Source organism: Cetorhinus maximus, chromosome 14, assembly GCF_964194155.1.
Source record: "Cetorhinus maximus chromosome 14, sCetMax3.hap1.1, whole genome shotgun sequence".
Classification (NCBI taxonomy): domain Eukaryota; kingdom Metazoa; phylum Chordata; class Chondrichthyes; order Lamniformes; family Cetorhinidae; genus Cetorhinus; species Cetorhinus maximus.
Genome location: NC_135892.1, coordinates 19924187 through 19950960, shown reverse-complemented (window position 1 = coordinate 19950960; position 26774 = coordinate 19924187). Strand labels below are relative to the sequence as shown.

General features: G+C 44.6%; 1 protein-coding gene across 1 annotated transcript in view; it reads left to right on the top strand.

Moving 5' to 3' along the window:
- LOC144690022 (androglobin-like) overlaps window positions 1-25577 on the top strand; it is a 162919-nt gene extending 137342 nt beyond the window's left edge. The window contains exons 11-13 of the mRNA XM_078557553.1: window positions 7198-7372; window positions 22711-22801; window positions 25310-25577. Of these exons, the coding sequence (XP_078413679.1) occupies window positions 7198-7372; window positions 22711-22801; window positions 25310-25577 (534 nt within the window). The remainder of the gene's footprint in view (window positions 1-7197; window positions 7373-22710; window positions 22802-25309) is intronic.
- Window positions 25578-26774: the final 1197 nt, after the last annotated feature.

Here is a 26774-nt window from a genome sequence, read left to right as displayed (position 1 = left end):
GGAAGCCCCCCATATCTCCTAATCCTTATGAGATTTTAGCAGAATTCCTTAGAGCTGGAGAGGCGCCATGCACCTCAGTCATCTGGTTATAGAGAGGCTGGGGTGTCAGACGAAGGTAAGAGTGCAGTGCACAGAGGTGAGAGTATCGGATGGTGCAAACATTCTTGTGTAGTCTCTTCATTGATGGGAGACTCAAAACCGGAGTCCCCATTGATCATTGAAAGATGATGGCACCATGATGCAGATCTCCACTGTCTCACCAGGGCACCTGGCATGCACAGTGACAGTGTGATGACTTTAACTAATGATCTGTCATTGTTCTCCCTTAGATTCGCCAGCAGGCACTCGTTCACAGGTTCCCAAGGAGTCACCCCTAACGCCAGTGGACTGCCAGGCTTCAGCTGCACCTGTGTCACACCCGGTCTCTGAACCAGGCACCAGCGCAGATACCAGCACCTTGGTGGGCGTTAGATCTTCAGCTAGAGCACAGGGGTGAGGGCACTTCACACTCGCTTGAGGACTGTCATGGAGAGGCAGCTCCAGGGACAGAATCAGGGTTCCTGGGGTTGTGCTCGGACCTGCAAGCCCTCACAGAGGCAATGACTTCAGGTGATCAGTGCCAATGTGGGAGATGGATGAGGCACCCAGTATCCTAGCTAGGTGTCCATCCATCAATGGCGAGCAGGGAGGTCCAGACCAACCTCACGTTGGCGCACGAGCTGCTTCTCATCTCTGCCGGCTCCTCTCAGGGCGCTCTAGATAATGGCAGCAGCTCCTCTGGCCCTCTGCCAGTGACTGTGCCATCTGATGAGGCTGCGATGACTGGGGAGATGCCAGGCGTGGCACTGGCCGCTCCCTCCCAGGCGGGGTGAGCACAGACTCCAATGGCCAGAGGACGACCACCAAAGTCATCAAGGCCAACAAGACACCAGAGCCAGTAGGCTGCCTCCAATGCCGCTGCCAACAAGGTGGGGCAGATGGGGGGCAATCAAGATGTCGCACTCGTAATCGCAAGTTTAAGGCACTATGAGCACAAGGACTGGTCACGGGCGATCTTCTGTAATGTTTTGTTTATGTTTACTGGTGTGGAAACGAACACCAGAGAAGGTTATGTTAATTTGTTTTGATTGTGAAAATTATATAAATTTTGTTTTTGTCATAATGGCCTGAGTATGCTTTACCTTTTTTATTGGTGCAGGGTACGCTAGTATGTATTGCTGCACCTGAGTGGCTCTAAACTTTATTGCACAGGCACTGAGTGGACTTTGGGTTCACATGACATGGGCATTTCAGACATCTGGGATGGAGGCAGCAGCCCCAGCATGAGGTGGAAGCAGATCTTTGGCAGCCTAGCTGATGGAGTGTTGGCTCAAGATGGTGTCCCTGCCTCCCTGAAAGAAACAGAGTTTTGCCTCCATGCCCTCAACGTTCTCCTCACTGTGCTCCTCTTCTGATTCACGACTGGATGCATCCTCTGTGGCCTATGGAGCTGCCTCAAGATCCTCTTCCTCCAGTGGGTCCCCCCTTGCCAGTGCCAGATTGTGAAGAGTGCAGCATGCAACCACGATCAGTGACACCCGCTCTCAGGGGTATTGTCATGCTCCCCCTAAATGATGCAGGCATCGGAAGCGCATCTTCAGAAGACCTGTGGTCCTCTTTATCACTGCCCTTGTGGAGGCATGACTGCTATTATAACACTGCTCTGCCTCTGTTCTTGGATGGTGGAGAGGCATCATAAGCCACCTTTTCAACGGATAGCCCTTGTCACCCAGCAGCCATCCATCCAGTCGGGCTGGAGCACTGAATAGCCTCTGCACCTGGGAGTGTCTCAGAATATAAGCATCATAGGAGCTGCCAGGGTACCTTGCACAGACTTTCAGAATCTGCATCCTGTGGTCACACATTATCTGGATGTTCATCGAGTGGAATCCCTTCCTGTTGATGAAGGCATCCGGCTGAGCCACTGGCGCCATGATGGCCACGTGTGCGCAGTCGATTGCACCCTGGATACAGGGAACCCAGCAATCGTTGAAAACCCTCTGGCTCGCTCAGCCTGGCTGGCCTCACCCATACAGAAATGAATAAATGTCATTACCCGCCTGAACAGAGCTTCTGTCGCCAGCTTGATGCAACTGTGGACAGCTGATTGGACCACTCCACAAAGATCCCCCACTGACCCCTGGAAAGAGCCGGAGGCATAGACATTGAGGGCCACTGTGACCTTCAGAGCCAGTGGCATGGCGTTTCCACCCACACAGGTGGAGGTGATCTCAGGCCTAATCATGTGACAAATGGAGGTCACAGCCTCCCTGGAGAGGCGAAGCCTCCTTCGGCATTGCACCTCAGATATGTTGAGGTAGCTGCATCGCTGCCTGTAAACCCTGGCAGCAGGATAGTGGTGTCTTCAGCAGCCCCTTCCGCCTTGGGCTACCCGCTGTCCCTGCGCCCCTTGTGCCTGCACCTCTCCTCCCACAGGCCCCTCCCCTGGAAGCTGCATTGGGCCACCTGGCCTCCTGTTCCTTCTGCCCCTCCCTTTCTCCTCAGAGGAGGTGCCTCCAGTGGCGAGCACAATCCCCATTGCCAGGCTGACAGATTGCTGTCTGATACCTGGAAGAGTTCACACGGTCAAAATCCTCTGGGGGCCTTGGAGACACCAATGATTCCTGAAATGAAGCCTAGAAATGCTAAGAATGAAGCTCAGAATGGAGATGAAGCTGTCAAGTTCAAATAAGCAACCAGTAGCAAACTATCTCTTAAACTCCTCACTAGTCACACTGGCAATGCTGCTGACCCTTTTTATCCTGCCCTTGGATGAGGTTTTGCAAAATGTGGGCTGCCCGCCTGCCGGTTTTGCCCATGCGACAAGCGCAAAATCACACAGGCAAAGTAAAATCAGGATCAATTGGGTTTTTAATGGCCTTAAGTGACCTTTTAATTGATGGCGGGCGCAGCTCCGACACCCGCCCACGCCTGCCAACTTGAAGATTGTGCACATGCGGGATGACATTGGGATGCTCGCCCAAAGTCTTCTTGCGCTACTTTACACCCGATCGGAAGGAAGTTAAGGATAGAAAAGAAGAGGCTTATAATGTTGCGAAGAATATTAGTAAGCCTAAGGATTGGGAGAGTTTTAGAAACAAGCAAAGGGCGATCAAAACATTGATTAAAAAAGGTAAAAATAGTTAATGGGCAGAGTCGTCTATGCCCGCTGGCGTCGAGCATGTTCGTTGGCATGAGCAGACAATACAGCGAGAAGGCCAAAAATTGGGTTCACAATGTCGTGAAACCAGTTTGCGATCATTCACTCCACTTTCCCTGCCATTGAGCATCAAGAACGTCATTGTAGTACATCAGCATATCATAAGGCCAGCCTGCCAGACTCATCCACCCTCCTCTGGAACGTCCGCCATTGTTGGTGGGAAAACACACCGGTGTAGAACACGTCTTGACAAGTGTGATGTGCGGAAGTTGGGACTTACCGCCAGGGCCTTGTTCACATCACGGACATCCAAGGAGCAGAAGATGCTGGAGCCCAACAGAACACTGGAGGAACATCCGTGGCTTGCTGGGTGGATTCTCATGGACATGGCTCTGCTGCGAAGCGGCTCACGGAAGTTGAATAGTCACCGTTGAGGCTCACAATGGATGATGGTTGGGGAGGTGGAAGAGGAAGGTCTAGGATCGGCTGGGAGAGAAAGAGGTGTCTGGGGACATGACGTTGGGGGGTGGGAATAATGGTGTCCGGGGAGGTTGGGAGTGGGGGGAGGGAGCACAGGGGGAAGAGGGTGTAATGGGGGAGGTAGGTGTAAGGGGGTGGAAGATGCAAGAGTAGGAGTTTGGAGAGGCAAAGGAGTGCCGAGAGGGGGAGGGAGTCTAGAGGGAGGAAGGAGCACAGAGAGGGGAGGGAGTCCAGGGGAGGAAGGAGTATGGAGAGGGAGTCCGGGGAAGGAAGGAGTGCGGAGAGGGAAGCGAGTAAGGGTGGAGGAAGAAGTAATAGTGGAGGAAGGAGTAGGGAAGTGGGAAGGAGGAAGCTGGAGGAAGAAGCAAGGATGTCTGAGGGAGTCAGGAAGGGGGAAGGAGTAAGGCTGGAGGAAGAAGTAAAGCTGGAGGAAGAGGTAAGGCTGGAAGAAGGAGTTGGGGGAGGGGAAGGCCTAAGGGTGGCGGAAGAAGTAAAGGTAGAGGGAGGAGTCAGGAAGGGAAAGGGACTAAGCAGGAGGGGAGGGGGTGGAGTCCGGGGGTGTGGGACGATTAAGCAGGGGCGAAGGGGTTCCGGAGGAAAGGGATGTGAAGGGGGGAAGGGGTCCAGAGGGGCGGTTGGGCTCTGGAGGGGGGGATGTGCAGGTGAAATTGCAAGGTAGGGGTCTGATAGGTCCTGGGGAGTGAACTGAGGGTGGGCATGGTATGAAGGAATGGTGAGAATGACCAAGAGTGAGGCGGTAGGGTGGGAGGGTGAGGGTTCGATGGTATCGATAGAAGGGATGGCAAGAGTGGTTGGTGGGAACTCAGAGGCAGACACGGGTGGGAAGGAGGAGGTCAGGGAGATTAATGTGGAAGGGGATAGGATTTTTGGGAAGGAAGGGATCATGCACTTCCACCTAGTCATCCTCGAAGGAAAAGGGTTATGGCTGGTAGGTCACAGAGGGGAAATGGAAGGTGCTGCCAGTGGGGGTGTGGGTGGGGGGGTGGGCGGTGGTTGGTGGGGGGGCTTCAACTGTGTTGGGGGATAGGAAATGGGTGACTGGGGGAGGGGAAAAGATGGGGAGCTGACGAAAAAGCGAACCCTGACCATGCTGTCCAAATCGAAAGTGAAACGACAGTCGTGGTGGGCGAAATCAGATGCTGCATGTGATCATTAGTTGGGCAGAGAGTGATCATTAGGTGGGCGGAGATGCAGCTCAGCTCAGATGGATAGTTGAAAGTGAACCCCAGCAGGCAGCATTAAAATTGCTCAGGACATTGCAGTGAGTGTGACACGAGAAGGATCCGCGTGCGTGTGAGAGTGCTTGCATGAAGCTCCAAAAGGCCCTGCCACACACACACTTTTCCCTCCAGAATCACTCGTGGGCCAGCTACTCCCTCTGCAGTGACAGGGGATGGGGTTGAGGGGCTCACAGGCAAAGGGGGCTCGGAGGGAGAGGACAGCTTCTGAGCTTCCTCACTGTATAACCCAGGGGTGTGCAGCTGCCACTCCTCCTCCCTTTGGGTGTCCGAGGGCCTTGGCCTGATGCCTTGAGGGGAAGGAGCACCTGGACGGACGTCAAGGCACCCCTTTTCCTCTCATGTTGCCATGGCTCCTGCGATAGAGTACAGTCTGTACATATCTCTGCGTTCTGCTGGACCAGGGTCTCAATGGCATCCGCCATCCTCCCCATGGAGACCTCCATACACGCACATGTGGGCACCACTGCATCAAAGAACAAGCGGACACACTCCTACGACTCACCTACCACTCTGTTGAAGGCTTCCAACAGCTCTGCATGATGTTCCCCCGCCTTCTGCTGACTCTCCAGGATGAGTTGGAACGACAAATCCAGAAGTTCCTCACCTGACTCCGACCTCACAAATGCCTCCCCCCCTCCAGCAGTCCTCCAAGTGCCAGGGAGCTTGGCTGAACCTGCCTTCTCCTGCTGCAGATATGTGCCCATTCGGTGACCACCAGATTATGAACCAAGCCTGCTCTAGATCTAGGTCCCACCGAGGTGTGTGTCTCTGCACTGGTGGAGGGCGTGGGTAAGTGCTGTGACAGGTCTTAGGGATTGCTTACTACCTCTTCACTGGAGGAGCTGTCCTTTTGGCTGCAGATGAGGACCTGGATGGAGCTGAGGGACTGGCTGGCTGAGGGTGTCGGTCCCTTGGTAGAGTTCCCTGTGAACCAAAGTAAAGATAATAGTGCATGGCAGCAGAGTCAAAAGCAGGAGAGAGAGCACTCACAGTTGCATTGAGGGAAGGATGATGTGATGCAGGATCCTCAGGTGGGTGTTCACTGCCGACCTCACCGTCGCTGCAGGCAGAGCCCACCTCCTCACCAGTCAGCACAATGGCATGCTGCTCAAAGTGAGTGAGGGGCATAATATGGGCCACTTCAACCCCCCCTCCACCCCAGTCTGGACCTCTTCTTGCTGATGTGAGCAGGCTTCTCCTGCATGAAAACAGATAGAGTGTGAGCAGGACACATGGCACTGCATGGAATGCTTGTGTGGTGAGCAGAGCCATGGACAGGATGAGGGCGTGAGCTTGAGAGGGTACGAGCCGGATGGAGATGTGATGGTCTGTGTGAAAGTTAGCGGTGTTGTCCCTTGAGGTGTGAGTTCACTGTGGATGTTGATGGATTTGTGAGTGTGTGAGTTGAGAGTGATGAGTTGAGTGACTTACCCTAGCAGAACGGATGAGACCATTCATCCTGTAGCAGCACTGGCTGTCCGCTTTTGCTGGGCATTGGCGCTGACCACTACTGCCACAGCCGCCATGTTGGATTGGTGATGCCACTACTCATTCTATGGCCAGAGTAGGGGTAGAGGCTACCGCAGTAGGCCTCCACGGTGTCCAAAAGGCATTCCGGTGACACATCATTAAGCCTGGGGGCTGCAGTCTTTTTGCCTTTCGTGGACATCTTCCCTGCAGTAGTCGTGGGCTGGAAGCACTGAGATGTGTGCATGCGGCTAGACTTTATATATGGCACCCAGCATGATGAAGTGGTGAGGTGATGGCGTGGCAGGTGAATGAGAGCCTGCCCGCCATGGAAATGGGGTGTTTCCTCGGAATGCATAACTAATGGGGCGGGTTTGGGAAGATACGGCGTGAAAACCCACCATTGTGGCTGCGGGAAAAATGTCATTTTACTCGCCCGCTACCACACCTACTGCAAATCTGGGACAATTTCACCCTATATGAATAAACTAGCCAGAAATAGAAAAAAAAGATTGAAAGAGCTTTTATATCTATATGAAAAGGAGTGTAGTTCCAGTAAAAATTGGTTTCTTGGAGGCAGAGACAGGAGAAATTATCGTTGGGAATGAGGAAATGGCAGAGATGTTGAACAAATATTTTGTCCCTGCTCCTATTTCTTACATTCTTATGTTTATGTTCATACAGTAATACACAACCTCGAAATCTCAAAGACTGTAACCATTATACTACCATACCCATCCTATGTTTTATTTTGTTTCAGTGACTATGCGGTTCTTTTGCACTTTGTAGGCTGAATCCTCAGAGAGGTTGCGACACTATGGACTTTCCCACGCACATAGCCACCCAGTACTGGTGACAAGGACTAGGTCTTGTCCCCTCACAAATCCACCAGAGATATTTCAGATTCCACAATGGAAGCTTATTCGACCACGAAATCGTGCTATTCCAATAGCTGATCCAAAAGGTATTGTCGCTTTAAGTTTGATAATTGTTATGATGCCCATGGGGATCTGTATACCAAAATAACCAAATTTACTGAATGACACCCAAATGAAGAAATTGCCAACGAGATTTCTCTTTTTGTAACTTTTACTCTAACCTGAATCAGAATCAACATAAATTGATTGGCAAATCACATTCAGTACAAACTATAAATCACACATGGAATAACAGATTCAACTGGTTGAAAGGGAATTGCTGACAACCCTGTTCCCTTTTCAAACTGTCTGTGATCATTGAATTTAAAGAATAGGAGTGGTGTATGTGTTTGTTTTAACCCCCTTAGTATGTGGTTAAGAAATTGTACAGCAGCAGACTTTCAGGAATTCATTTTAAAAAAAGGTAATAGTTTATTTTTAAAAACACTAAATAACCCAAAATGAACTCCACTTCACTCATTCGAAGTTACTCAAGAAAAGTTACAGGGGAAAAGATAGTGCACTGTTACAAAGAGGAAAAATAAGGAAATGTTCATATATCACTTGTCTGATGTAATCTGAAGATCAAGGTTGTAGGTCTGATGAGAGTCCTCTTTGGTCAAAGAGTCGGTTAAGGGATTTCAACATCCCAGATAGAAGAGGTTTGCAGGAATCCTCCTAAAGAGGTGAGGTTGGTTTCTGGTCGTTTTTTTTTCACCAGATGAATAGTCAGTTCTTGTGTGAGTTGATGTCTAGGTAGACAGCCATTTGCTGTGCAGGCCAGAGAAAACACAGGCAGGGGTTGGGAGGTAGAAGTTTTGGGGGTGGGTTCGATGTTACCCAGGTGTTACTGTATTTTCTGTGTGTCTCTTTTCCTGCAGACAGCATTTCTTTCTAAAGATTCAAAAGGACAAACATGGCTGTTCCACCACGTGATTCCTCAAAACTGGGGTTTCTTCACCAAATATGGTGTGGTTCTTAGATTGTTGAGCCACACCCTACTTTATTGTTTCTGGATTACTGTCCCATTGATTAAGACATCCACTTTCATGAGTTAAAACAATTTTTTTTCAGAAGACCCATTTAACTCAGGAATGCCTTCTGATGATTTTTCATGGAATGTGTAATTAGCACCTTTAAAGCTGGAATGCACCTTTTGTCCTTGTGAGACAGTGAGTCAGTTCCTTGACTGGGTTATGGAATCCACACAGCAGTGGCATCCAATATTCAATGGCCATTTTGTGGACACAGTGACCTTTTTAAACTAATGTTTTGAACAGCTTCTCTGTTTGATGTCCACAAAATCCGTTCTTGAAATTATGGATATGTCTTGCCTTGCATGACACAACAAAGACTATCTCACAAGGTTAGTAGGCAGTCCACTGCGCCTGTATGACTCCAGTTTCAGTCACTCAGTCCTTCAAAGAATTCCAGTCCTTTTCTTTCAAGGACTTAACTGATTCTCCACATGCAGGCAGCAGTTTCTGCTTATACAGGGTTCAGCCCACACAATGTACCTTATATTGTGCGCTTCTTTCTGGAACGTTCTGAACTTTCAGCTCCCTCTCTCCAACTCATCTGTTTCTCTTTGCCTCTGCCACATGGCTTCTGTATTTTAACTTACTTCCTATTGGTACTGTTTCCAGGTCAAGGGTCTCCAGGTCACATGGACCAGTATTTCCTATTATCCAAGAAAATTACCTTTGATCCTTTTACAATTGAAACAAACTCTTACAAGTCCTTTTCAAAGATTTTTTAAAAACAATTTCAGATTTCCCAAACATTTTACAGTAATTACAAACTTTCCTTACTGTTATTGCTTCCGGGTCAAAAGCCATCACACAACTAAAATTAATTACTCTTTAAATTTTCAGATTTTTTTAATACTGCACTCATGTATTTTCACATTGTGTGACTGTGTATCTTGTGATCTTGAAAGCTCGTAATCTTAGCCAGTTAACAGGTGCCATGAACACTTTAATCACAGAAAATGGTTCATCTTTGCCATGTAGTTACTTTCTTCTCTCTCTACTTGAAGAACATATTTGTTGTTCCTTTACCAGGAGGTGTCAGCTGTGGCTCAGTTCATAGCACCCTCGCCTTTGAATCAGAGGGTTGTGGGTTCATGTCCCACTCCTGGAAACCAAGAACTGTGATTGTACTCGAAAGAGTTGCAATCTGTGACTGTTGATAACTCGAAAGAGTTTCAAGGACTTAGGACATTCTGCAAGAATTTTTGCTTTAAAAGACACTGTCCCTTAAAGGGTTAATGCAGAACTCTAATTGCTATTCTTGGAAAAAGCATCCTTTTACAAGAAAGGGTAATTAAGCAGTTGAAAATAACTGTCAACCTCTTGACCGGGGTGAACTGTATACAAAAGGGGTTTTATGGCTCTGAAAATAAACCATACTTGGAAGACTGTGTTTTAAAAGTGGGTTTTAGTTCTGCTTTGAGAAGAAAAGGACCAACTGCTTGAGAAGGAAGGCAGCAGCCTTTTGCAGTCCAGAACCAGCCCACAGCCGGAAGTGAATGTAAGCTGCTCCTGAGATGCTTTACATGCTGGAATAGAGTACCCTCAGATATTCCATAAGTCCGCCTGGAAAGCAGTGCCAGGGTCATTGATTGTTTCACAGATAAGTGCTGAGAGACTAATCATATAACCTGGATGCCATTTCAAGAACTCCACTTACTATCTTTTGCCTTTGACCATTGACTTTCAACCTTTGTCCAAAATCCTCCATTTCTATTTTATTTTCATTGTTTTTTTGTGTGTCTGTGTGTGTGTGTATATGTGAGAGAGAGACTTAGGGTATTTCAAAAGAGTAATTAGTCTAATTTCACATTCCATACTGTATGTTGTTAAGCTTTGCCTTTCAATTTGACAAGACCAGTTTTATAATAAACTAATAAGTTTGTTGTTTATTGAAAGAAGCCTAGTTAAAGTCTCTTTTATTCTGGGTACCAGTAGTGAAGGTAAACAATTGGCCATGTTGGTGAGTAAACTAATTTTTTTAATTAATGGTTCGACCTGTAGAGTAGTAGGGCTAGATCAACTGCACACTCCTCCCATCCTGGTCATAACACAGGAGTTACTAAGTTTGTGATGTACAAGACTCCAACGAAGCAGGAAGAGTAAGGAATTGGAATGGAGAACATTTGTGACCAAGTGCTGATTGGAGACATATCGGGAATGAATAAGACAAGAAATCCAAAGTAACAGGAAATGAGCTAATTTCATATGTTAACAAGGTGGTTTCAGGGCTGATAGATCCTGATTGAGTTCCTGTCCTTTGCTATCCTTTGCCCTTCCATCCTTCTCCCCAAACATTTATGTAGCATATTAAGTGTAATAAAGCATCCCAAAGTGCTTCAGAGGCACATTATCAGGCAAAATTTAACACTGAGCCACATAAGAAGATACTAGGACAGATGAGCAAAAGTGGTAAAAGGAGTTTCTTAAATGAGGAAAGAGATGTGGAACAGTTTATGAAGGGCATTCCAGAGCTTAGGGTCTCAGCAGCATAAGGCACGACCACAGTGGTGGAGCAATAAACTTGAGGATGTAAAAGGCCAGAATTGGAGGAGTGCAGTTAACTCAGAAGGTTGTAGGGCTGGAGGAGGTTAGGGCAAAGCCATAGAGGGATGTGAAAAGACAGGTGCAAAACTTAAATCTGTAATGCTGGAATCAACTGGAAACTAATGTAGGTCAGAGAGCAGAGCTGTCATGGAAGAATGGGACCTGTTGCAAGGTAGGATATGGGTAACAGGGCTTTGGATTAGCTTAAGTTTATGGAGAGTGGAAGATGGAGACCAGCCAGGAATGTACCTCAATTGTCAGTCGAAAGGTAACAAAGGCATGGATGAGGACTTCAGCAGTTAATGAACTGAGGCAGGGGCTTAGTCAAACGAAGATAGATATCTTTCGCTGCTTCAAGTCCTGTTCTCCTAATAGTGGGTACATTTTAGTTCAAACTTAAAAATGTAAAACTAGACTGTGCACTTTGCTAGTCCTGACGTGAATAGGGCATGTTGATAGGGTGAGATGAAGAGGGGTGTGAGGAAGCTCATATGGAGCATAAACACCAGCAGGGACCTGTTGGACTGAATGGCCTGTTTCTGTGTTGTAAATTCTATGTTACATCTATATACTTGAATTCATTGGTACCCTCCTGGGACTAGATTCTCTCCTCTGCTGCTTCTTGTGCTTTCTCAGTCACCTCCACCTACACTGTCACTTTCCTAGACTATATTGCAAACTTGACATCTGTTTGCAACCTCATTGTCCTGGCCATTTATTTTCTCTGCCTACTTCTACCTCCATATTATTGCACAGCTCTACCCCTGCCTCAGCTTATCTGCTGATGAAACTCTGATCCATGCTTTTATGCCCAAGTCTCGACTATTCCAGTATTCTCTTGGTCAACCTTCTACCTTCCGTAAACATGAGCTCACCCAAAATTCAGTTGCCCGTATCTTAATTTGCAACAAGTTACATTCACCCAATACCCCTGTACTCGCTGACTTACATTGGTTACCTTTCCACCAATGACTCCAATTTAAAATTCTCATTCTCTTGTTTATATCCCCTCATGGTCTCGCATCTTCCTATCTCTGAATTTAGAAAGAATATTAGTAGAGTTGATCAGAAAGGGATTAATTGACAAACTAGTAAACTAAAACAAAAAAGATAAGAATTCAGGTCTGGATAACACTCGAAGAAACTAGGGAGCAGATTGCAGACTCACTAGTTTGTATATGCTAAAATTTCATAGAGGGGTGATAATGCCGGAGGACTGACGGGCAGTGAATGTTGTTCCTATATAGAAAAAAGGACGTGGAACAAAATCTGGGAACTGTAAACCAGTCAGCTTAAAATCGGTGCTATGGAAGGTACTGAAATAGGTAAGTTGATAAGATCATCTAAAAACAGAAAGTATAATAAAATACAGTCAATATGGATTCTAAAAGGCTAAGTCATGCTTAACTAACGTGATAAAATTCTTTGAAGAGGTAGCATATTACTGCATTAGATACCTCATACTTGGATTTTCTTTGATAAGGTACCACGTGGTAAGCTCAGGAAAAAGATTGGGGTGTGCGGAGTTGGAGCAAATAGCGAATTGGTTAAAGAATAGAAAGCAGTGAGTAAAGGGGTAAAGAGTTGATATTCAGATTGGAGGAAGGTAGAAACTGATGTTCCACATGGGTGAGTGCTAAGGCCACTGTTACTCATTATATATATTAATGGTTTTTATTTAGGAACAAGTAATGCAAAGTTCCCAAATGATACTAACCTGCAGGAGTGTAGCTAACACTGAGGAAGAATGGAATATAATACAAAAATACATTAGAAAACTTGCTGATTGGGCAGTACAGTGGTAAATTAACTTCAATATAAATAAATGAGAGATGATGGATTTAGCTAGGAAAGATAGAAACATCAGCTTCAGCTTAGAAAGTAAGAAACTGAATAGGGTAGATCAAGGTGAGATGTGTTATGGTACTTGGCCAAACCCCCAAGTTGATGGTGAGATCCAGTTAGGGATCAATAACATTTTGTTAAAGTGGACAAAGTTTGAGATTCAAGATTCTTTCTTAGTGAAGAAAGCCACAAGATTCCATGGGTTTTAAACAAACAAAAATAAACTTTACTATACATGGTCAGAAAGATAAAATAATTTACAATATCTATCTTATATTCTAATATTCAGGGTAAGTATGAGGTACATGTGAACTAACAAGCCATCTGTGGTCGAACACACCATAATTCACAATAAATGACAGATGTGACCAAAACAGATTCCATGGATTTCTCAACAACCCACCCGGACGTTAGTCACACCGTGAGTCAACCAATCTCACTGAAACTCCATCTCCCTCACAAGGGTTTTCAACCTTCACCTTCAAAGATCGCGCCTTGAAATTCTCTCCAAACATTGCTCTAACCCAGACAGCTTCAACAATGGACCCCCTTGCAGGGTTTCAATCTCATCTTCTGATATTCCGCTCCCCTGAATTCCTGAATACACTCAAACATCACTCATAAGCACAATTTCACCTCTTTGTGCATGCCAAGCAGATCACCACTACTCCAAAGAGTACTTCACCCTAACGGCCCGCAGCATGGAATTACCAACCTTCGGCTGCCTTCTTGAATCTTCAGGGATACTGCTGAGCCCTCTTCAATTCCCAGACTCGGACGGCATCAACAACGGCCCACCTCCCGAGATTCCGTTCCCTTGGATTCCTGAGTACACACCCAAACACCAAATTACAGACACATTTTCAGATCTTTGACCGTGATGAACAGAACACTACTGCTTCAAAGACCACTTCGCTTAAAGTTTGCTCCCCGCGGCCCTTTCTGTAACTTGGGCCTGTTTTTCTTCTCCTCTCTTTTAACTGAACTTAACTGAGACCTGTTTCTGTCCCGTCTTTTTCCCTTATCTGGGACTTCCTTTTGGGACCTTTCCCTTTCCCCTTCCTGTGTTTGGGACATCTTTTCTGTCCCCCTCCCTTGTCCCCTTTCTGGGACACTTTCTGGCTATGGTGCTCAGCACCCAGTCACCTGACCTGGGTTTTCACACTGTTTTTCTTCTGCACAAGCTCACTGTGCTGGTCCTTGGTCCAAAGAATGTAAAGATGCAGAATTGCATATGTTCAGTCCCCTCCTGATCTGGGCATGCGCAGGAAGTCTGAAGACAGTCGGGACTTGGAATTCCCGACCCCCGTGCTCAAGATTAAGGTAAGTTGCATTTCAACACAGGTGAGAGTGACTGCCCTTAACACCAATGCAGCATTTGACTGAGTGTGGCATCAAGGAGCCTGAGCAAAATTGAAGTCTATACGAAAATGGGAAAGTCAATGGGAAAACCCTCCTTGGGCTGGAGTCATACCTCACACAAAGGAAGGTGGCTGTGGTCGCTGAAGGTCAATCATCTCAGTCCCAGGACATCACTGCAGGATTTCCTCAGGTGTCTGAGGTCCAACCATCTTCAGCTGCTTCATCAATAATCTTCCCTCCATCATAAGGTCTGAAGTGGAGATGTTTGCTGAATATTACCCAATGTTCAGTACCTTTTGCCACTCCTCAGATATTGAAGCAGTCCATGTCCATATGCAGCCAGACCTGGACAACATTCAGTTTTGGGATGCTAAGTGGCAAGTCACATTTGCACCATGCAATCGCCGTCTCCAACAAGAGAGAATCTAACCACCTTCCCTTGATATTCAATGGCATTACCACCGCTGAATCCCCCACTATCACCATCTTGTAGGTTACCATTGACCAGAAACTGAACTGAGCCAGCCATATAAATAGTATGGCTACAAAAGCAGGTCAGGGGCTAGGAATCCTGCAGCAACTAACTCACCTCCTGGCTCCTCAAAACCTGTCCACCATCTACAGTGCACAAGTCAGGAGTCTGATGACTTGTCTGGATGAGTGTAGCTCCAACAACACTCAAGGAGCTTGACACCATCCTGGACAAAGCAGCCCAATTGATTGCGACCTCATCCATCATCTTAAACATTCAGTCCCTCTGCCACTGCGCACCTTCCAAACCCACAACTTCTACCACCTTGAAGTGCAAGGGCATCAGATGCATTGGAACACCACGACCACCTGCATGTTCCTCTCCAAGCCACACACTATCTTACTTGGGACTATATCACCATTCCTTCGCTGGGTCAAAATCCTGGAACTCCTTTCCTAATAGCATTATTGGTGTATCTATATCACATGAATTTATAAAGGTTTACCTTGACTTTCTTGTTTTGTATTCAATTACCTTTTTTACAAAGCGAAGTATACCATATGATTTCTTAGCCACCTTATCAAGTTGCATTTCCAAAGATTGAGGATATGCACTCCAGGTCCCACTTTCATGAGCCGTCCTCAAAATAGTAAAATTTAGATTATACTGCCTCTCCTCATTTTTACTCCCAAATTGTATCACTTTGCACTTACCTTCTGAAGTCTGGCACTATCCTGTTCACTATTTACCCCATTGCCAAGTTTTGTATCATCTGGAACTTCAAAACTGCATTCTCTACTTCCATGTCCAGGTCATAATTGTCTAACAAAAACAGTATTGGTCCCAATGCCAAATCTTGGTGAGCGTCTTTACATACTTCTCTCCAGTAAGAAAACATCCATTCATCACTAATCTCTATCTACCACACAATTGAGCAACATCAAGAATTTCAGTGCCAGTGCAATGCCAGGTACATAGGATGTATGTCTCAACGATTGGCTGATTGAATCAAACAGCATGTTCCTTTGGTTGTTCGTAATAGGCAGAGTACTGAACGTACTCAACCAGCCTGCCCTTGCAAAGCTAAAAACAAAATATTTACTGTTAGATGTGATCCCGTAATTAGGCAGCATTTGCTGAATAATCATGAGTGCGCTAATAGCTACACTAACAACCAAATTATGATAATCAATCAAGCGCGTAATGTGGATTATTTGCACTTGCTAGAAGCAACATACATTCATACACAGGGAACAGTTCTCTGCAAAGAAAATGAATATGGTCAAGCCTTGTGCCTTTTTTGAATTAACCAGGAGCTTGAGGAGTCTATAGTTCCCCGTTGCTTTCTCCATGTCAATGCATCGGCCAATCAGAGTCAACTTACCAATCAATCAGCACTCTTTTCTCCTGTAGTACAAATTGTTGGTGTTATTTGGCATTCTTGTGTTTGCCCTGATGAGAGCAAGATGAAAAACTTTGGCAACATGTCTCTCTCTTCAGCAATAGTCAAGTTCTGTACTACCAAGCAACTGTTCATATATCATTCTTTGCTGAGGTTCAGGTAGGAGAATTACTCCCTGAACCTTCTGGGCAGATATGACCTTCTGCGAGTGAGGCAGGTATGGGGATCCAGAATTTGGAGGAGCCTCAGCCAATGCTCTTGTCCAATGGGTATGAGGTTCTTGCTCCTAGTGTGGATGAGGGCACAGATTGCAGGGAGGATGAGCGAACTGACCACAGCACTATGGTACAGAGCACCATTCAAGTGGGGGGAGAAAAGAGAAATGTAGTAGTAATAGGGGATAGCATAGTTAGGGGAGTAGATACTATTCTCTGCAGCAAAGACAGAGTCCCGAAGGCTGTGTTGCCTACCTGGTGCCAAGGTTAAGTACATGTCTTCTGGGCTGGAGAGGAAGTTGGAGTGGGAGGGGAAGGATCCAGTTGTCGTGGTCCACATAGGTACCAATGACATAGGTAGGACGAGGAAAGAGGTTCTGCTAAGGGACTACGCAGCTCGGGGCTAAATTAAAAAGCTGAACCACAAAGGTAGTAATCTCTGGATTACTACCTGAGCCACGTGCAAATTGGCTTCCAATTCATGGGGCACTGGCACCAATACTAGGAAAGGAGAGAGCTGTTCCATTGGGAAGGGCTTCATTTGAACCATGCTGGGATCAGTGTCCTGGTGAATCGCATAACTAGGGTTGTAGATAGGACTTTAATTAGTAGGGGGTAGGGATCAATTGAAGGGAAGTTTAAAAAATCAAAAAGAACCGAGGGAGCAGAGGTACAGGGTAGTGAAGAGGCAAACAATAATCAAAGTGTGACAGGAAGGGGCAGAAAATATAAGCAGAAGAGTGCAGCAGAAATTAGAACCAGAATGAGTAACAATGGTAAAAAGTCGAAGCTTAAGGCTCTTTGTCTGAATTCAAGCAGCATTTGCAACAAGATAGATGAGTTGACAGCTCAAATAGAAATATATGGATATGACTTGATAGCTATTACAGAGACGTGGTTGCAGGGTGAGCAAGATTGGGAACTCAATATTCAAGGGTATTCAACATTCCAGAAAAATAGGCGAAAAGGAAAAGGAGGTGTGATAGCTTTGTTAATAAAGGAAGGTATCAGTGCAGTGGTGAGTAGTGATGTAGGTGCCATAGATCGTGATGTGGAATCAGAAATAAGGAATAGCAAGGGGAAGAAGTCACGGGCGGGAGTCGTCTATATGGCCCCGAAGAGTTGCCTCACTGTAGGACAAAGTATAAATCGGGAAATAATGGAGACATGTAAGAAGGGCACTACAATTGTCATGGGTAATTTCAATCTGCATATTGACTGGACAAATCAGATTGGCAGGGGTAACATGGAAGACGAATTTGCAGAGTGCATCAGGGATTGTTTCTTAGAGCAATACATTGCTGAACCTACCCGGGAACAGGCTATTTTAGATCTAGTAATGTGTAATGAGGTGAGATCTCGTACTTAAGGATCCTCTGGGGGGTAGCGGTCACAACATTGTAGAATTTCAAATTCAGTTTGAAGACGAGCAACTCGGGTCTCAAACCAGTGTCCTCAACTTAAATAAGGGCAATTACAGAGGTATGAAGAAAGAGTTGTCCAAAGCCGGCTAGTAAAATAGACTAAGGGGAAGGTCAGTGGATGAGCAGTGGCAGACATTGAAGCAGATATTTCATAATGCTCAGCAAAAATTTACCCCAGTCAAAAAGAAGGACTTGATGAGAAGGATGAACCACCCGTGGTTAACAAGGATGGTCAAAGAGAGTATCCAATCAAAAACTAAGGCATACAAAGCAGCGAAAACTAATGGTAGGCCAGAGGATTGGGAATTTTTTAGGAACCAGCAGCAGATTACTAAAAAGCTAATAAAAAGGGAGAAAATTGATTATGAAAGTAAATTGACAAGAAATATATTTTGCATCAGTCTTCATGGTGGAGGACACTATAAACTTTCCAAAGATGTCAGATAAGCAAAGAGCTAATGGGAGGAAAGATCTTGTAACAGTCTCTATCAGGAGGGACAAAGTTTTTGACAAACTAATGGGATTAAAGACTGACAAGTCGCCAAGACCTGATGGCCTTCATCCAAGGGTTTTAAAGGGAGTGGCTGCAGAGATAGTGGAGGCATTGGTTGAAATATTCCAGAACTCACTGGATTCTGGGAGGGTCCCAGAGGATTGGAAAACCGCTAATGTGATGTCCCTATTCAAGAAGGGAGGGAGACAAAAAAACAGGAAACTATAGGTCAGTCAGCCTAACATCTGTTGTTGGGAAAATGCTAGAGTCCATTATTAAGGAAGAAATAGCAGGATATTTAGAAAAGCTTAACGTAATCAAACAAAGTCAACATGGTTTTGTGAAAGGGAAATCATGTTTGACAAATTTGTTAGAGTTCTTTGTGGATATGACAAGCAGAGTTGATAAAGGGGAACTGGGTAGATATAGTGTATTTGGGTTTCCAGAAGGTATTTGATAAGATGCCACATAAAAGGTTATTGCACAAGATAGGAGCTTGCGGTATTGGTGGTAATGTATTAGCATGGATTGAGGATTGGTTAACGCACAGAAGACTGAGATCGGGATTAATGGGTCTTTTTCAGGTTGGAAAGATGTAACTAATGGAGTGCCACAAGGCAGTCCTAGGACCTCAATTAGTTACTATCTATATTAATGGCTTGGAAGAGGGGGCAGAGTGTAATGTATCCAAATTTGCTGATAATACAAAAATAGGTGGGAGGGCATGTTGTGATGAGGACATAAGGAATCTGCAAGGGGATATAGGCAGGTTGAGTGAGTGGGCAAAAACTTGGCAGATGGAGTTTAACGTTGGAAAGTGTGAGGTCATATACTTTGGTAGGAAGAATCAAAAGGCAGACAGACGGATCTGGGTATTCTTATGCATGAAACACAAAAAGTTAGCGTGCAGGTGCAGCAAGTATTTAAGAAGGCAAATGGAATTTTGGCCTGTATTGCTAGGGGGCTGGAGTTTAAAAATAGGGAAGTCTTGTTACAACTCTACAGGATGTTGGTGAGGCCGCACCTGGAGTACTGAGTTTTGGTCCCCATATTTAAGAATGGAAATACTGGCATTGGAGGCAGTTCAAAAGAGATTCACTAGGCTGATTCCTGGAATGAAGGGGTTGACTTATCAAGAATGGCTAAACAGGTTAGGCCTTTATTCATTAGAGTTTAGAAGAATGAGGGGTGATCTTATTGAAATATACAAGATTCTGAGGGGGCTTGACAGGGTAGATGTTGAGAAGATGTCTCCACTAGTGGGGGAATCTCAAACTAGGGGACATAGTTACAGAATAAGGGGGCACTCATTTAAAACTGAGATGCGAAGGAATTTCTTCTCTCAGAAGGTAGTGAATGTCTGGAACCCTTTACCCCAGAGAGTTGTGGAGGCTAGATCACTGAAAGTATATATCGAGGAGGTAGATAGATTTTTGGAATATTGGGGAGTTGAGGGCTTTGAGGAGCTGGCACGAAAAAGGAGTTGAGGCCTGGGGCAGATCAGCCATGATCTTATTAAATGGCGAGGCAGGCTTGTGGGGCCGAATGGCCTACTCCTGCTCCTATTTCTTCTGTTCTGCTGAGAGCTCTTCTCCCCATCGTCCTCCTCTTCCTTCTTCCAGCAGCTTGACCTGCTTTGTGTGATTCTATTCATTCTCTCAGTCATGCGACGTGCGAAGTGGAAGCCTATTAGTACACTCATGTCTGGAACATGTGCAGAAGTATTGAAGTCTGCAACAAGTCCTTCAGTACCTGCCACACCTCTTCTTGTAGACTTTTGCAACATAGAAGAACCATAAAAAGACCAAGCACTTGTAGAATTGTAGCAGCAGCCAGAAGAAATCAACCAGCGATTATTCTAGAAGTAATGGGTCTCTTTCAATAGTGCAGATGCGGAGTCCTTCCTGCTGCTGAATGTATGTTCAGCTTTGTGAGATTAAGGGAGGATGCCTGCTGGAGCATTGGGCTCCACAGTGTCACTGCTGATATGAAATCAGTGTTGTGCAGTGATTGGGGTCAACATCTGTCGACTCTTCATACTTACAGTGGATGTTAGCTTCATGCCAGCTAACTCCCTCAGCAAGATTGTGCCCGGAGCGATTCAAAGCAGACGTATGCATGCATCAGATGCCAGATTGGTCCCTGATTGACACTCATAGTGCCCAAACAAACAGTTGTACCAAGCCCAATTTCAGGCTTTAAACCAGGATAAAAAATACACTAGCCACAAAGAATACTAACTAATTCACTAAATACTTAAACTAACTTGACTCTATCCACCAAACAAGCATCCTAAAAATCTATCCTGTAATTCCTCAGGTTCTACCTTCCATGGCGCTTGTCATGTCACTTCCTCTGTGTCAACTCCTCCTCTGTTTATGCTCTTTGGACCTGTCACGATGCTCTCTGGTCAACAAAGCAATTAAAAATGCCGACAACATATTGGGATTTTTTTTCTAGGGGTAAAGAATTCAAAAGTTGCTGAAGTCATGTTAAAATTGTATAGGATCATCATCAAATTGTGGAGCACTATGCATGGATCTGGTCCCCATGATGTAAAAAGGACTTGGGTTTGGGTGTAAGTGGGAATGGTTCAAACCAGGGAAATTTACAGTGAGCCTAGAAGCCAGCCCCAGCTCAACTTTCAAGTTTCACTCCAGCGAGTTTGGCTACATGCATGCAGACATATCAGGAGAGGCTAGTTTCTAATTAACATATGTTAATCACTTAATTAGAATGATATTTACACAGGCTCTTTAATTTCAGGTTTAATGAGAGCTTTAATCAGGGGCAGAATCTTCTGCCTGTTGGGAGCGGGCGCAGGTGGGCGCGCAGCCGTCTCCGGCACATGCCCGCCGAACGGAAGATCTGAATAACACGCGGCAACATCGGGACGCACACCCGACATCACCTCACATCATTTTACATGTCGGCGTGCGGGGCACCCCCGCACACTGACGTGAAAATTCTCCCCCAGGAGTTCAATGTCAGGGTTACTGTATTTTGGGCTTCCTGAAACTATCCAATGAAAGCAAATGCACAGTGGCAGTTGAGTGACTTGAATCAATCTCGGAAAGATTACAATAAATACCCAGTACTTACAGCTGCTTTATTATCTTGTATTGGGAAAGAGATGATTCAAAGTACTTTTGCTGAGAATTGACTTTCTACACATTGGAATGTTATTGAATATTTGGGATGTTTGATCGAACCCATTAGGAAGGGTGCTACTTACATTGCCTTAGGTTGGACCTCAGATAAGGAGCATCTCAGGAAAGGATGAACAGGCTGGGTCCAGTGAGGGGAAATGAACCAGAGCTGATAAAGGAAGTAAGTGTCAGGAACGTCTAAGGAATAAGGATTGCAACATAATAAAGTTTAAATAATGATTGAGAAAGAGGTAAGACAAAGACCAAAGTAATAGATTGGAATAAAGCTAATTTTAAGGGCATGTAAATGAAATTAGGGAAGGTAAACTAGAAGAAAAGTTGACAGACAGAAATAGATAACAGTGAAAATTATTTAAAAAGCTGACCAATAGATTGCGAGAAATAGATTCTGTTAAAAAACAAGAAAAAAATAATCAAACTTAATGAATGAGTAAAGAAATGAGTAAAACTGAAAAGAAAAAGAATGTACTATGCACATGCATAATAACGGTGAGGATGACAAAAGAGGATATAAAGAGATTAGGAAAGAAGTCAAAATAACAATTAGGAAAGCAAAGAGAAACTATGAAATTAAATTATTAAGCAATATAAAATAATGTTGTATTCTACGGACCCATGAATCATAAAAGAAAAAACAGGATAGGGAGAGGACCATTGAGGGATGAACAAGATAAACTCACAAGTAATGACAGTCAAATTGCAGAATATTGAATAATTACTTCGCTTCATTATTTATCAGGAAGACTAACAAGGTGGGCATAACATTCGATGAAGTGATCAAAAAGATAGAAAGACATTTAAGACTCCTTTTTCTCCCCCTTTATTCTTTCTTGGTATCTCAGTGTTCCCATTCCTAGTTGCCTGATACAACTGAATGGCTGGTCTTGCCACTTGAGAGTGCAGGTAAGAGTCAATACTAGTTTGCAACTGGTGTCACATATACAGACAGAATAAAGACAGCAGGTTTCTTCCCTAAAAGGCAGTAGTGAACTGATGGGTTTTTACAACAATCCGACAACTTCACGATAACTTTTACTGATAGCATCTTTTCTATTCCAGATTTTTAAACTGGATGCAAATGTTGACTGCCATGGTGGGATTTGAACTCTGGAGTATTAACCCTGTAACATAATCACTATGCTGCAATACCAATACCTGTACAATATCTGAAAATAATATTACTTTTGCACTGCAGTTATCTACCATCTTCTCCAGTGTCACTTTGGCTGCTCTAATAGCAGCTTATCATACAAGAGAAATGTGACCTTTTCACTCTCACACATGAATTAAATTCCCATGTTTAAACTGGATTGCTACAATCACGTGACAAATAGTTTTCAAGCTTTTTTTTTCATACTGCTCAATGCTTCTTCTTCAGGCAACTGGTAAAAGTAACATACTAAATCATTTCTTCTGCTTGCCAGAGCCCAAAGAAATTAAGCCTGATCAATTTGTCGAAATTTCAAGCCCATTGCTTAACTACATGATGGACACCACGATCATGCCTCCAGCGAGGTGAGTATAACCACAGCAGGCAAAACTGCTCTATTTCACTGTTGTTTTCTTTCCTACCAGGAAGAAATTATTGTTCCAGAATTTGCTGGAGGGGAGAACATCTTGTGATATGCTCAAATCTGGTTTTTTTTTCTCTCACTCTGCGGCTCAAAAATATTTTGTAGCCCAAATTGCTGCAAATGTGAGCAAGCAATCTAGAACCTTAGTGAATGACATCAACCATAAAGTAGCTCCTTAACCAATGAGATACGAGGGTAGAGAAGGAAGCAGTTGGAATGACAGAGAAGGAAGTAGGGGACAGAATTTTGCTCTTGGCGTGCGGGATTGGCGGGGGCGGGCAGGGGCGGTCAGGAAACTGACCACCACCCACAATTGACAGCGCGCCACGATTTCACGCTGGCGGGCCAGTTGAGGCCCAGCCAGCATGAAACACGAGCGGCAGCGCTGAGCACTGCCTGTGCAGTCGGGGGGAGGAGGGCAAGCAGGCCTAGTGCAAACTTCGCGCATGCGTGCGAGAGAGCACTGAATACTATCCCTGAGGCACAGAGCTGCCTCAGAAGAAGGTATTGAATAAATTAATAAACAACAGAAAAATGCAATAAAACATGTCCCCTCATGTGATTCTGTCACATGAGCAGGGCCATATTTTTAATTAAAAAATAAAGTTTTATTTTATTTGTATTTGCATTTGGAAACCTCATCCCACCCATGGATGAGGCTTCCCAAAAAGTGCAAAGGCCGCTGGCCTTTTCACCTGCCCGCGAATCATTAGGTTGAACAGGTAGTGAAAAATTAACGTCAATTGATAACTTAATGGCCTTAATAGGCCTTTTAATTGTCAGCAGGCGCACGCCGGAGCTGGCAGCGCACCTGCCGACCGAACTATCACATGACTGCACGATGACATCAGCACGCTCGGCCAACGTCATTGCGTGCCATTTCACCCTCGGTCAGATCGGGCGCGTGCCCACCCGCCGAGCTGAAAATTCTGGCCAGGATGTATTAGATTCAAATAGATAAAGGAAGAGAAATAAAGAGAGGGAAAGAAATGATGAATTAAGATGAGAGAAAAAAGCCATAACAAGAAGACAAAATTAAGTTTTAAATATAATAAATCTCTAGAAACAATTTTCTACTTGCAGGAGTGAGAATCCACAATTTCAATTGTTCCATTTCTGGATTGGTGAGGTTGAGTGACATTGCAGGAAACATAAACCTTATCTTTAAAAGAAACCTTATGTGATGAAGTATGAACCCTAACTTCCTGCAGTGAGTTTAATTTTTTTAACAGAACAAATGTAGTAATTTCTTGAAACTCATTGGGATGTTGTTGGCGAGCTCCTGTTTTTGTCAGGCTGGCACTGGAGCAGGAAATCATCCAGCAATTTGCAACTCGCACTCTGTCTCTCCATTGTCACAAATTGATTGGATTCTTTCCACATTAACAACGGTTGCACATTTAACTCGACATTATTTCCCCATCAAAATCTGGGCCATTTTTGTGTTTTAATAGGGTGCACGGATATGATTATAAGTATCTGATAAAACTCTTCTGAAGTACTTTGGAATGTTTTACCATGCTAAGTTTGCTATCTAGCTGCATGTCATTGTTGGAGAACTGGTGGGAAACCCGTGTCACTTCTGAGGGGTGGCTGATTGGATTCAGTGCCTGGCATGCACTTAACTGGCAGACGTCAAGCTTTCCCTGGGATTCTGAACCCCAGGAGCAGAAATCCCACGCCCTGACAGCTGCCAACCAATCAAAGGCCAGCAGCTCTCCATTGCTAGCAGCACCACCAGCAGGTAAAACTCCAGGATTTTCACCAGGGACCATCGTGGGATCCCTCAGCTCAGGTGAGTGAGGATGGGATGGGGGCCGTCTGGAGGGGTCATGGGTGGGGGATCAGAGACAAGGACAAGTGGGTGGCTTTCAGTGTCTACCCTCCCTTCCTTATGCCAAGTCCCTCAATAGGGCACCTAGTGCATTTGAAAGAGCCTGGGAGGCCACTGGCAAATCTGAAAGGGTTTGCCTGGTGGCTTTTGGGAGACACAGGAAAGCCATGCCTCTTGCATTTAATCTCTTAATCACCACTAAATTCCGGTGGACTCAGGGATACTTGCTGTCAATTGGCTCAATAATGTGTCTAACTGTCATCCCGCTGCGTGCACACAAGTTTCCCTTTTGGGCCGCTTCCAGCCCCCAACTTAATTGCAGGAGGTTCCCCCTACTGGGAGACTGATGTGCGGCCTCTCCCATGAGTAAGTGGGCCTGGCTGCAATGTTTGCCACCATGACAGGCTGCACTAAATCCAGCCAACTGTGTTTTAAACTTATAGTATCATAATACTGTAATAAAATCATTTTGCAAATAAATAATCTGGTCTGTTGAGTTGAGAATTCTAAACCCTATCTCCACTGAATATATCAGATCAATACTTATTTTTAGACACAAAACTGATATCTAGATTCAATAGCATAGTTTCCAAATATTGTATTTCCATTCCCCAGAAATGACCAACAGTTCTCGGTTAAGAAGAGTGTGACCACTAGCTTGGCAGCTGTCAATGAAAATGAAGAGACACTGGATCAAAATGATGATGGGGACCAAAAGGTTCTGGAGCCACCTGTCTCTGCAGAGGTAAAACAATCTGCACTCAGTAATATCTTCCAGCTAATTTGTCCAGTTATGAATCAAAAGATTTCCAATTACATCTGTTTCTACAATGTTATTGTGAACGACAATAAATATGGAGTGAATGAAAATATATCACATTGATCTCATGAGTACTGATGTCTGGATTCATACAATCTTGCGGCACAGAAAGAGGCCATTTGGCCCATTGTACTTGTGTTGGCTCTTTGAAAAAGCTATCATATTAGTCCCACTTCTCTATTGTTTCCCCATAGCTCTGCCAATCCTTCTTTTGTAAATATATATCAAATTCACTTTTTAAAGTCACAATTGAATTTACTTCCCCACCCTTTCAGACAGTGCATTGCAGATCATAAAAACCACTGCGTTAAAAAAAGTCTCTTCATTTCCTGCCCCCATAACCCACCCCCCCCACCCCCACCACCGCCAACTCTGAATTGTTGGCTAATTACCATAAATTAGTGTCCTGTGATTACTTATCCTCATGCCAGTGGAAACAGCTTCTCCAAAACACTTAATAATTTTAATTTTAGTGCTCCTCCTTCATGTTGTTGCAGCTGTCACTGTTACCCCCAGTGATTTTTGCTTCTGTCAGTATTACAAATTGCGGCCATCAATAGAAACAACAACTTCCAAAATGCCCTGAATAATCAGTCTTTCTGTCATTCACAAAGAAAAAAACTTCTAGAATTTTCCACAAGTAAACTTCATTTATTTTACCTGTAAATTCCAAAGTTCATGGTTTATGTTATCAAGTTTTAACCCCAAAATGTTGAATGATATCATGCTTTGCACCAGTACCTCCAAGGTGGCAGGGCCCACAGGTTCTGACATCTTGTTCATCGCTGATTTTCATTGCTGCACCATAGGCCAGTGTGCCTTCAGCTACCTAAACTCTGGTATTCACATCACTAGTTCTCTCTGCTCTTTTAAGGCACTCTTAGATCGAGTTTTTGGTCACTTGTCCTAATATCTCCTTATGCAACTCAGTGTCAAATTTACAACGTTAAAGGTGCTATATAAATATAAGTAGTTGCATAATCCATACTTTAGATATTAATTATGACTAATAGGACAGAGAAGTTTGCAAATGTGCACAGTTGTGCATGTTTTTTTGAATTATTTCTGCTCAGAAGATAGGAAATATCAAATAGCAATTCTGATGCATGCGCCCTACAGGAATTTGTACCAACAGATGGGAGGAGCAGAGAGAACATCTAATCTTATCAGCAAAAGCACAGAATAATTTTATACCCATTAATTGTACGAAGCAATGGAATAATTGGTTTGAGTTTAGAATTGAAGGAGCAAATCTAGGTC